The following is a 13,784-nucleotide window of genomic DNA, read 5'->3' as shown; positions in this document are numbered from 1 at the left end:
TATATATATATATATATATATATATATATATATATATATATTAAATAATAATGCGATGGATATTCTCTGCCATCCAATCCTAGCCTAGGTTTTCGACGCGTACAGACTGGTAAACTGGCATGCAAGTAAAATAAATTAAAATAGATGTTCAGCTTCCAAAATCCAAATTTTTATAATCCAATAACAGAACCGTATTTATTAAGTTACGTTTCGTAGAAATACTGTAACAAGTGGAGCATATTCTAGGCCTCTCGATCCTTGTTTCATAAAGGTCAGGTTCACACGAGAGCCCTAGTATCCGGATTGGGAGCTAACCGTTAGCACTAGTGTGTGAATACCGCTAACGGTTAGCGAGCGTTATTGGTTAGCAAATTGAGCACGTTTCTATCATCAACCAATCACATGTACACGTTTCTAATTTCCAGTTTCCTATTAGCCAGTGATTCGATCATCATCTTCTTGGTATCTGGATTAGGGATTGTCTTGTATGAACGCACGGCAGCTAACGGTTAGCAGGATCCAGATACTGCTATCCGTTTGCTGCCGTGTGTGAGCATAGCATTATAAGTGAGTATCCAATGCGCACGTTCGCGCATTATTAACTTAATATTTTGTTTGACATCTGATTCATATACACAATGCTCATGTAAATATGCAGTCACCTATATAATTATTAGATACCATAAAACGTCTAATAATAACTCTAGGTTACTATTCTTTGATTGTTTTTTAGAGTGGTCTACTATTATTAGAGTAGTGGGTTACAAAATAATGTACGGTAGGCATTTGGAAATTGTAGGTCTAACCCACCCCAGCTTTTCACGTCAGCAATTTATTGAAGTAAATAACTACAATATGAGTAAAACAAATGTGTTGATTTAATTTTGTTTACTCAAAAACATACGTCCGCACCTCATATTTTTTTAACAATTTTTTATTTTTATTTTAAAAATAACGGTGGCATCATTCGATCAGTATTAATGTTTTAATTATGATAGAGCCGAAGTATACTTTTCTACAATAATTGCGTATGTGTGTGCAAAGGAAATCTTGAAGAGGCATTGTTCAATTGAATTGTCAAGAATTCTTCCTGGATTTTTAAAACTATCAGATGCTTTATAAAGTGAAAGTAACGGGGCAAGTATTTAAAAATAAAGTAGATAAACTTCTAAAATAATTATATCATAGAGTATTTTAATAACTACACGTCTTAATACAAACAGTATTTATTTGCAGTTGATGAGATTTCGCGCGGTAAAAGTAACTTTCAGTCTTTTCAGTTCCGTTCAGTTTATTTCAGTTGCTCAAAGTCGACACGAGTTTAGTTGCGTCCTTTCGGTTGCGCGGAGCGCTCATGTCGACCAATTGAGTTGAGTTGAGTTCCTTTCAGTTCCTGAGCTCACCTTTGGTGTCGAAACAGCACCTAATGAAGATTTACACGTTGATCTCCTAAACGCTATGGACTGTGGTAAAATATCTGTGTTAGTGTTTAATTTGTTAGATTTATCTGCAGCATTAGATACTGTTGATTACGATATCCTGTGCACAACTGAAGTCACATTTTGGGATTACAGGAACAGCCATCTAGTTGTTCTCTTCACATCTTCTACAGAACTAGTTTCGTTAGCGTAAAAGTAATGCACATTCCATCAAGACCTTCTCAATATTGGGTCACCACAGGTGTCATCTCTCGGACTTATTCTGTTCAGTTTATGTCATGCCTGCCTGTTGAATCTGAAGTTGACGATGTGGAGCCTGGAACCACCACCAATGTGAAAAGGAAATGTAACTCGGTCGGGAACTGGATAAACACTCTCTTTTCCTCCCTCTCTCATTCTTCCCTCTTTTTTCATACAAAAATCTGCATAGACATTATATATTCTTTGCCAAAAAGTGGGGGGAGTGGTCCCCCTCCCCGGTTCAGCCGGCCATGCCTCCACCTGCGTGAGAAATCTCGGAGTCATTTTTGATGATTGCCTTAAAATGGATCAACATATTACTTACTGCTCACACTCTGTTCACCTTGAAATTCCCAAACTAGACCACATTAGAAAGTATGTTAACCACAAGCTTGCACAACTTCTTGCTCACTCATATGTCACTTCAAGACTTGACAACTATAAATGCTCTTCTGTATGGAATGGGCCTAAGCGACAAACAGATGAATAGACTTCAACGTATGGTAGCCTAAAGGATCACCTACAAGAACGCACTTTTCATCTACAAGAGTCTACAGATTTTAGTGCTACGGCAAGGAAAGACCTCAAACCCAATTTGTTCATGTCGGTGTTCTTTCAGCAGGAGATAATATGCTGACCTTAAGGCACGAGATGGCTTATATGAAGACTTTAAAACCCTATGGGACGTAGAGGTCCCGTCTCGGCTGGTTTTCTTGCAAAAAAATTCCAGGTTTTGGAAAAATAGTATTACGAAATGTCCCCCTGGTCAGCAAAAAAATTTGTTGGTGAAATGGTTTGTCAATGCTTATGCTGGCACTAAAACGTGTATAAATGTGTATTAGTAGCCGTATGTCGAGAAAAAATATGTATAATGTCTCTTGAAAAGCCATTCCGTCATAACAATTGACGATATAAAAAATATAAAAAATAAGATATTTGTTTTTCAAATTGGCTTTTTGTGAATTGTATGACATATTTGGCTTCTCATCAAAAGAAAGTTTAATGAACGCTCCAATTCGTCGAAAAGACGGTCGCATTTTCACGCAGGCATGTCATATTTACTCAACCGCAGAAAAACTACAACTAAATAATAAACGAATGTGTCCAAAATAAACGCTAATGACCCAGTAAACCTAATTTAAATATTATTTACTATGATATATGTAATATATCAATTTAAATATCGATGCTCATTTGTTTATGCTTACAAATAATTAAACGCTGTATGGATAAAGATACTATCATACTATAAAATAAACTCACGAGAAGACGCCATGTTTGTGTCTGTTATTTATTTGCCGGTGTTTATTCACACAATAATCACGTACAAATACACTACATCTGGCGCCGATGGGATCTATTTTTTAATGTTATAGTGCAGATATCTAAGTGCATATTATCATGGCAAATTCTGCAGTGGATCCGTTTCACAACTAATTACAAAGTTTGATCCTGACTCGGATCGAAGCACTACATCAACTAGATGGGAGAAGTGGCTGACAGGTGTATCATTGCAAAAAACATACCGGTAAGGAACAACGATAAAAAAAAAAAGCTAAATTAGCCACCTACCTAAACCAAAGTCAAAAATATATAGACAAAATAAACTTTTTGCATTGTCTAATAGTCAAACAGGGACTGTAATTAAATCGGCTGCGCGATAACGTACGGTACACTGTTGAGTTCTTTTATTATTATTATGATTTATGTCACAATGTATGGTTAATACAAAATAAATCACAGGGTGGATAGGCTATACACGTGTGTTGATTCTTATAACCTTATTGAAAGGCATATATAATTTTATTATATTTTATTTATTTTATTATTCCAAAATTACACAAAAGCGAAAACATATTAATAAAGGCTTTAATGGAGTTGGTAGCCTAATTGTAGACCTGGGGCTTAAAATTTACGAACACACTTTGATACAGAAGGCCTAAAAATGTAAAAAAATGACTACCAAGCACTGAGAGACTAAAAATGAACACGGAATCTGAAGAAGAGCAACGACGTGAATGGTATGTAAATTTCAAATCATACAGCGTTGGAAGTGGAAAAATAAATAATTTAAAAAAAATACTGACAAATTGAGAAGATAACTAATAAGCGTATAATACTGCATTAATTGGCAAGTAAAATGTAAAGTTTCCAGGCCCGTATATCCAGTAGGTGGGGTGTTACGAAGATTGTGTATAACGCACCCAAATCAAATTAAAAAATCCTATGCCGATGAGTAAGTAAGAAAAATGGTTAAAGGGATGTGTTACTGAAATTTATGGTCCAAGTGTGTTAATTGAAGATGATAATTGTAAGAGTCACACATTCAGATCAAATGATCAAAACCTATGATGTTAGACCGAAGCTTTCTCCAAAGCCTCTTAAAAACCTTGACCTTTAAGTTGAGACTGGAGATTGTGTTATTTTAACCTCTAATTGAGACAATAATACAGGTACTAATATTGTATTTGATAATGTTCTATGCATATAATGTGTTAATTTTGGAAGCTTAACATTTGATTAAGTTTTAAAGATCAGATTATGGGTGACAAGAAATGAATGAAACACATGTTAAATACAAATACACTACAATTTAAAAAATGCGACCTATAAGCTTTTCAGATTAATGATAGCTCTACTTTGTGTGAGCGTTTTATAAGTTGTATGACTAGAGAAAGTGCCTGGGGTTAAATCTACGCGTATACCGTAGATGTCTTTGTGGTCTATTGGTGTGATACTCGCCTTGAGAGTTAAAGGATGCAGGTTCTAATCCCACCAGGAACACATTTTCATACTAAAAAAAGGAAGTACTGTATGCTGCCGTGATTCGGAAAAACGCATTATATCCATTTTTGAGAATTTTGAGATTTTTGGCTTAGGGGCATCCTATGGATGTAATCTATCATGTGAACTGATCATATACCCCCACAAATATTTATAAATATGAAATTAATATGAGAGTTACGCATTATATCCATCCACCAAAGCAAAAAAATCCGGAAGAGTGCATTTCCAGATGAAATCAGGAACGCCGACTCACTTCAGCTTTTTAAAACACAACTCAAAACTCACCACTTCACTGAAAGTTTTGCTGAATTCCTTTAAGACACTTTTCCTTCTTTTCCCATTAACTGCTTAACTAGACACCGCCATCACTTTGTGAGTCATGCATCGGCGGGCTTTACGCCTTAAATGGCCGATAAACGGTGCGGTGCTGGTTTGGTTCGTTTAGGCGTTTTCTTTTTTCTTTGTTAATCTAGGTTCATGGTTTTCTTTTTATTCTCATGTCCGTTTCCTTCCGTTGTTGCGAAGCGCCTCGAGGTTGGTCCAACGGGAGGCGCTATACAAATCGCAAATTATTATTATTATTATTATTATTATTATTATTATTATTATTATTATTATTATTATTATTATTATTATTATTATTATTATTATTATATCCAGCATACATTAAAGAGTGAGCAATCAACCAATCACAGAAGACAATGATGCATATTTAATTAGTTCCCTAGCTGGTGGAAGGGCATAATGGGGTATAATACCAAGTTTTTTTTGGATCAGAATACAATTAATAAAAGAAGAATGCATTGTTCTTCATCTTTTAAAGAATAAGTTGCAATATGACCGTCACCAAATTGTGACCATAATATAAAGTGTAGTCTGTAATATTAATAATTATTATTATAACTAAGACCATTCAACAAACAAAATAAAATACATACATATCAAACTAAAAATGTTTTACTTAGACTTTCCAATTAAGCCAATGCTTGGAATTTAGATATTATACTATGCTAAATTTCCATTTAAAATATTTAGCTATATTTAAATAAGTACACTTTCTTATAATTTAAGGAAACAGAAATTTATAAATGGGCCTGAAGAAGTGTGTTTAGAAGTTGGGTATTTATTTTTTGTTTATTTAATTGAAAGGCGGGTATTCTTCATAGTGAATTTAAATAAACTGATTATTTATGTTGTAAAAACTTACTAACAGTGTTGTTGCTTGTTCTTTCGGCAGTGGTTAATGATAGTATTTAATTTAAATTCTACATGTACCATATTTTAGGGGAAATATAACATTTACTAAATCAGATCAGACACATTTTGTAAATATTTTATGAGAGTGAATGCGATAATGTTGCTAAATAATATAAACAAAAACCCTTAAGAAACTTTTTATTTTATTTTTTTAAAAGTTAATTAAACATAATGGAATTCAAACCTCTAAAGTCCTGGTAAAAATTCACTTTAATTTGTTATTTTTTTATTATTCCTTAAGTAAAGAATAATGCATGCATTCTGCTGGCAAAACTGGATATAATGCCTAACATCAGATTTTTCATGCTTCATTGGCTTTTGTTTTAATTTGGAAAAGCGCATTATGTCCATTTTGACTAGGTTATAGAAAAAAATATATATAAAAAAGTACTTCAGTATGTTTTTCTGTTGTGTAGTTAGTACATTTACACAAAAAATTCAATATAATTCATTTCCATAACAAAAGTCTAACAAGAAACGCGTTTTGCTCAATATCTTAAAACTATGATTTTGGCTTATAATGCGTTCTTCCGAATCATGGCAGTATTCGTTGAAGAGGTAAGCTTGACACGATTATAAAAGAGTGTTTCTATTTGAGCACTGTTATTATTATTTATCTATTTGTAATAATAATAATAATAATAATAATAATAATAATAAATGGATTTAAATAGCGCAAATAAACGAGGTCTTTATGCACTTGACAATATAGTAGTCAAGAAAATAAAGAAAAAAGCCAGAAAATAAAAACAAAACAATAAACACCAAGCTAGCACCCAAACCGAAGTATGGGGTTACACCATCACCGTCAACCAGGGATCTGTGTTTATGTACTCCGGTTAGCATCGGTTAAGTCTTGATCTTTTCTGTTTATATATATCGTCATCGTTTTCATGAAGAGACACAAACTTCAAATTAGGCAAAATACAACCAGTCCTGAATAGAACATTTTGAGAAAAACACTACAAATCCGTAAATTTCACTATCAAGATATAACGATTTTCAATATTTATTTTTAAATATTATTAAAGATTAACTGGATAAAGCATTAAACAATTCAAATACTCAATGCATCTTTCTTTTCTTAACTTTAATGAACCTGTTAATTATTAACGTGAAAAGTGTTTGTCTGTTCGTGAAAACGATAAGCATAGGTTGTTTTTACGTACAGCGAAGTTTGTGTCTCTTCGTGAAAACGGAAATCTCATTTTACGCGCTGTACGCGCTCTGTTGTCAGATACAAATTTGTTTTCGCCTATGTTTTACCAATGTAGTCAATTGTGATTATAGGCCTACAAACCAGGTTTATCCTGTTAAAACCATTATGTTCTTACTAATAATTCCACACTTGATGCATGTGTATAGGCCTATTTCATGCTATATTGAGGGTACCGCTATGGCTAGGAAAATTAGGGAATTTGATTTTTTTCCCTCTAGCCCTACCCCAGCTAGGCCTCATTTAAAACTAAGATATTTCTATTTAAAATAGAGATATCTCTATTTAAAACTAAACCATGCTCATCTACCCAATCACAACAATAGCAACGCCGCACGCGCGTCTTCTGATAACCCACTGAAAGTTTGTGTCTCTTCGTGAAAACGAAAAATCCATTTTCCTCGGTTTGTGCACAATGGCTAATTAGCCTCATTAGCTAATTAGCCAATATATAATTATATATACATATATATATATACATATATATTATAATAAATATATAAAATACCTATTTTACATCACAAGGTTTGCTTCATTACCAGGCCCCATTAGGTGGTAAGCAAATCGTGTACTTACAAATGTTAATAGACACTTTTTTTCTCTACGTGCTGCATAACAAGCAATGATGCCAAGTACAAACATAACAACGCTGGCAGCGATCATTATTGCTCCAGGCAACAAAATATAATACTGATCAATGATTTTGTCGTATTCCTGAAAGTCTTTGAACACGATGACTCCGGCATACATCAAACAGCCAGCAATAACCTGTGGAGGTGTAAACAAAATTATATATTGTAATAGACCGAATTACAGTAGTCACCAAAGATAACGTCATCAAAATTTGGCCGATTGGGTATTAAAAATTGTTTACATCGTAAAAGTCTACGCTAATTCATTGCGCGGAGCCGAAAGTGGTGTCTATTAAATCGTCTAAAATGTAATGAAGTTGGCGTAGAAGATATTTTTTATAACAATGTATACATTTTGAATGATTTATAGATCCATGATTTGATTTAAATTTCCATTTGGAAAAAAAATATGAAGAATTTCGAGAGGTCTTCTAGGGTCTGATTTACAGGTACATATTGATCTTAAATACTATCACCAAGTCATTTTGTTGCAATTTCTGTAGGAATATTTAAACTATTGACAAACTTAAATTGCTGAATTGTAAAATAATATGTTACTTTTGACTACGATAGCTAATGGATCAGACGAATGTTGTTTGTATGACTATTTAGTCTAGGGTTAGGCCGTGTTCACGCGACGAGGCTATGCAAAAATGTTCCATTTGTTTCTTTCACTCCATTTCAAATCTAATGGCAATACTGTGACGTTTATTAAAGAAATATTTACCAAGGCTTTTCGATAAGTTATTTTACGATAAAATGTACAATAAGTTTGAGGAGTTTAAAAACTGTCAAAATTTACTCGAACGGAAGCTTATTACATGTGTAAAAAACTGCCACCTATTAGTTTGTTTGATGTTATACACACTATAAAGGCATAGTTGTGTGACTAATTTGGTCAATTATTAGACCTAAATAAATTATCGTCTGGCTTCACTATATACACACTTTAAATATCAAACTCATGGTTAATATTGTATGGTAAATTTGAAATAGTAAAATCTAGGCCTAGGTAAAATTTTATTGTTTCAAATAACTAAACGAGGTAGGACCTAAAATACACCAATAATCTATACGACTGAATAGTAAGGAATTAAATGAAATACTGTCTAATCCAAAATAATATCTATAATAAAATAAAAGGTTCGTTGCGATAGGATTTGAATAGTTACTGTTATGCGCCCTCAATCAAATCAAATCAAATATGCATTTATTTTCCATACAATACAGTAATACAGTAAATAAGAATGCAAATTGAAGCAAATACATTGTATGGAAGGAGGCTACAGTAACTTCTAGTAGAGCTTTAAGACGTAGCCACCTTTAACAAAACAGTTGGGAAAGCGACCGGTACCAATGATTAGCTGTATTTAAACTAATATAATCTCAGAATGATATTCCAATAAAATTCTAATAGTAATTAATTATAATAATTCCAATCCAGTTTTGAACGCAAGAACACGAGACCAGACACATTATTTCAAGACTCAAATAGAAATGAGAGGAAGAAAAGAAAAGAAAATAATTAATTAATTACCATACACCGAGACCAAAGACTTCTTAAGATGATATTTAAAACTATTCAATGTAAATTTATTTTTTAGGTCATCAGGAACATTAGCAAATTATTTAGGACCCTAAAAGAGAACTGAAAAACGTCTGATACTAGATGTGCACGGAGTAGGAGAAGTAGAATTGATGCTAGAAAATCTTGTATTATATTGATGACGTTCAGATGCTCTTGTATAAAGAATACAATATTTAAGATTATCCGTCGGAAGCACTTTCTTTCAGTTCAATTCAATTCAAATTCTTTTTTCTTGCAATCACATATAAAAATACAGATTGAATTTACAAAAATATTATTTATATCAAAAAATACAAAAAATTCAAATTCAATAATCAAAATGCAAAATGGTCATTCAGTGATATAAAAATTTAAAAAAAAAACAGCAAATTAAAAACAAAATTACAAAAGCGAGGAACCAGCAAGGAAAAAAAATCAACCGAGGAAGGCGAAAAGCAAGGGAAAAAGAAATACACACACACACCCACACACACAAACAGAAAAACACAAAAAAGGGGACAGACGGAGAGAGAAACTGAAACATGAGGGAACTATTTGTCAAGGAGGAAGATCAGTGAATGAATTACTATTCTTTAAAAATACCGAAGTTTGTAATCATTTTTTTGTATCTGTTTGTACTCACTGCTGGGGTGTTAAATTCTTACGATGTCGAAGGTTGTAGTTGTGGTCAGGGGAAGTGGGTAGAAATAATTCAGTTTGTGATCTCTGTCATTGAGTTTGAGGTCATGCATTCAAGGTAATTTGAGGTATTCGGCAATATGTTCTTAACTGCACGTTTTTGAATTTTTGATTTTTTGATTTTGTTGTTTTTGGTTCAGAGCAGGTGTACCGAAGCGGACAGGCATATTCAATGACTGGTCTAATGGCAGAGCAGAAAAAATAGCGGAAGTCATAATATTCTAAACCTGATCTACGCAACTGCTTATCTAAATAGACCCTATTATTAAAGCTTCACTGAACAAAACGAAACAACCAATAATATTTTTGATATGGCTTGTAAGTCCTTTTTAAAAAGAGCATGGAAAGCGAGATGTGAAATTTTAGCAAATGTAAAAACATAAAATAATTCTTACCAATTTTATATATTTTGTATGTATTTTATCTATTTTAACTGCTCAAAACTTTTATTTTTTTAAATACTTATATTTTAAAAGAGTTTAAGAATTTAAACAGTAATTACTCTTTTATTTCCTGTGTGCATATTCGTCTTTTAAACAAATAATTCAAACATTTCTCTGCCATAATTTGATTTTTTTAAATTTTAATGCCCTTTTCAATGCTGAATTGAACTTAAATAATTGTCATTTTACTGTTTTTCTTGTATTGTAGGCCTACGTGTTTATTCTATACTGTGCTTTAGTGTACCGGTACGAATGTACTGTGTTGTTTGAATGTTTTTATTGTGAACGCACCACTAGATAGTGTGTGCCACAGATATTAAAAGTGTACAATTCAATAAAGTTATTATTATTAATGACAAAATAGGCACTTGGCAACTGTTTTATGATGATTTTGAAATACTTTCAATAAGATAATTGAAAAATAATTTGAGGGCTTCGTTTTTCTGGTATTCGGTCTTCATTTTGTAGACACCCATATAGAGTGTCTATAAAACGAAGACCCTTGAAAATTTCGCAAACAGAAGCCCAAAAAAATTTATAATTTTGATTTTGTGACAGCCTGGAGTATTATCATCTATAAAAGAAAAAAAAATAGGGGTCTTCGTTTTTTGATCTTCTTTGTTTTATAGATACCCTAACAAGCGAATCGCTCACCTTCCAGTCCTTAAGCTCGTTAATAATATAAGAAGACGGTGATCGATGAGGTCGAAAACTGTACCTTTTTGAAATCCAGTGGAGAACTCTTACTTTCTTTCCATGATCTGCTGAAATAAGAGCTTCGGCTGTTGACAGGCCTTTACAGCAAACGAGTTGTAAATCAATCTTGTCCTTGTAAATCCCAATCTCGCTCCAAAGCAGATGACGTCACCCTCGGGCGCTGACGTAGGGGGAAGGGGAGCGTCAGGGCCCCAGGCACGAGGGGCCCCGAAACTGTAGTTAATATAATGTAAACTATAATACCATAGTTTCATTCAATGGGGCTCCGGCAGTTTTAAGTATTGAAAATACACTGGCCTGGCATCATCATCATACATACACGGCATTATCTCATGTAAACGATCGCTGCAGTTTTTTGTTTGTTTCGGTTTGTCTTCCGAAACCACTTGATCGATGTTGCGCGTGACACAAGCGTGGTGTCTTTTGATCTACCGACAGTGGTTTGGAAATGTTTCGGCCTGTCATATTCCTTATCATGTTTGTACTTTCTCACTAAAATATTCTCTGTATTCATTTACACCTACATACCTACATAAAGTACATAGGTCTACTGTAGGCCTATACCAGTTCCGAAAGTTGGCCTATGTAATATATGTTGGTTTTGTCATAAAATTGTCTTAAATATTTCATCAGTTATGGGCCATTCTATGTTCTCTAACAACGCAGTTAACAGTTCGTAATTGCCATACGCTCTGAGCGCGAGGAGGAGAAGCTCCCTCGGACCCCCACTAGAGCCTTCACCCCCTGGACCCCGACCGGGGCCCCTACGCGGCCCCCTGGCTAATAGCGTCTACTGTTCCCCCACTTACAAAATAGTAGGCAAGGAGTGGGGTGCAGAAGGTGCGCACGCACCTTCCAAAATTTCAAAAGGTCCACTATGCTGTGGCCTGTATGTTAATGAGTAATGTATAGACCAGCATAGCTGGAAAGTTAACTAATTTTTGTGTGTATAGTAATGGTCTATGTGCCTGTTTATGTAGTTAAATAGGCATCTGCGGTCCAATTTTGGTAGGTGTGGTCAGGAGGGCATAAAAAGGGCACCAAAATTGAGCTAGATCAACTTGTGAATTAACCCAATGAAACCTATCAGAATATATTCGGCATAGTTCAAGATATCATGAATGGTCAATTCCGGACATTTCCAATGGTAGAGGATAGCTGCAGATGCAAAAAACCGGTACCCCAAAATTAAGCTAGATCAGCTTCTGAATTAACCCGATAAAACCTAGTGGAAAATGTTCGGCATAGTACCAGGTATCAGGCATGGCCACCGCCAGACGTTTTTAGTGGTGGCGTGTACCCGCTAGACACCCCCTTATACCCCGCCCCAAAAATCGATCTAGATCAACTTGTGAGTTACCCGATAAAACCTACTGGAAAATGTTCGACATAGTACCAGGTAGCATGAGTGGCCACTGCCAGACACTTTTAATGACACCCCTTATACCTTGCCACCTTGTGAGTTAACTTGATCAAACCTAATGCTAAAAAAAAAAAAAAAAAAATGGGCATAGCACCAGGTATCATGAATGGCCACTATTATGGGGTGCCATACGCAGCAAAAGTCCATGTTAAAATCAAAATGTAATTGCAAATGTCAATGTCTAATTTATCAAAACGTAGGCGTAAGTTTCTCAAAATGTAGATCTATAGTTTCCCAAAATTAAGTTTTAATTTTTAAAAACGTAGTTTAAATTTTCCAAAATGTAGTTCTAATTTCTTTAAAACGTTAATCAAAACCAGCCAATGCATGACTGGTTTGAAATACATGTTACAACAGAAGACATGCGAAATGTGAATCAAAACTAGTCAGCCAAGCGTGACGTGGGCCTGTTCCATTAATGATGGGGGATTCATTTTTCGCTGAATAGTCCAGTAGAAATATGGTTTAACTCCCAAAAAATTGCAACAAAAGGTTTTTCAACGGATTTTGGTAGTATTGAGTGTGATAAATAACATAAAAATGTGTTATAAAATCCGACCACCGGAAGGTGGCGGCCATACCATAAAACACTACAAATTTTGCTATAATCGCGATCTTTTTAAAACAGTATCAGGTTTTTTTGGTCAGTAAATCATTTCAGACAATTTAGAATGTGATAATCAACATAAATCAATTCAAGATGGCGTCTAAGATGGCTGCCATGTATAAACAGCCCTAAATCAGTACTTACTTCAGCAATTTTTAGTGCCGTTGTTTTAACATTTTTTAATCAAATAAAAAGAAATTTGCCATCTAAGGTTCTATTGATTAACAGTTATACCAACAGGGAGACTGGAATTATAGGACCAGGCTTTACTATCACATCCCTCAAGTTGACAGGCTCCACAGGCTGATATGCATGCCAACCCATAGCGATGATGCTCTGGAGCAGCATTCATCGTTGTCATGATTGGCACAAACTGGTTTTCAAGAAGCTTCTAGCCCCACTTTGCAGTATCCATGTTTCGTTCCTCTTAATCCACTCCATAGCTTGGAAGTATACCCCTAGACTATGAAATTCAGTGGCAGATGAAGTTGGATGTAGTTGCTGAAACATTACAAACGAATTACCCCCAACAACTTTCTTGTTGAAGAGCTTACATCTTAAGCTATCGAGTGAATCAATGGATTCAGCCCCAAATAGGATAGCCATAGCCTTTCTTCCAAATTTCACATTTACATCACTGTTCTGATTTGGTTGACTAAATGCTTCAGAACATAATCTAAGAATCTTATCCCCCTCCACCAATTTTTGGAAAGCTGCCTTCTAATACCGATGCCAAAAATGCGAGATGTTGAATCAC

The 13,784-nt window shown here is 34.3% G+C and overlaps 1 protein-coding gene across 1 annotated transcript in view; it reads right to left on the bottom strand.

Moving 5' to 3' along the window:
• Positions 1 to 13,784, bottom strand: part of LOC117113768 (tetraspanin-36-like) — a 63,336-nt gene that overhangs the window by 23,395 nt on the left and 26,157 nt on the right. Inside the window, exon 2 of the mRNA XM_033257202.1 lies at positions 7,516 to 7,707. Coding sequence (XP_033113093.1) covers positions 7,516 to 7,707 — 192 coding nt within the window. The remainder of the gene's footprint in view (positions 1 to 7,515; positions 7,708 to 13,784) is intronic.

Source organism: Anneissia japonica, unplaced genomic scaffold (assembly GCF_011630105.1).
Source record: "Anneissia japonica isolate Jap-2015-1 unplaced genomic scaffold, ASM1163010v1 scaffold287874_len187830_cov192, whole genome shotgun sequence".
NCBI classification, from domain to species: Eukaryota; Metazoa; Echinodermata; class Crinoidea; order Comatulida; family Comatulidae; genus Anneissia; species Anneissia japonica.
The sequence above is the reverse complement of the archived record's forward strand: the minus strand, read 5'-3'. Positions and strand labels throughout refer to the sequence as shown.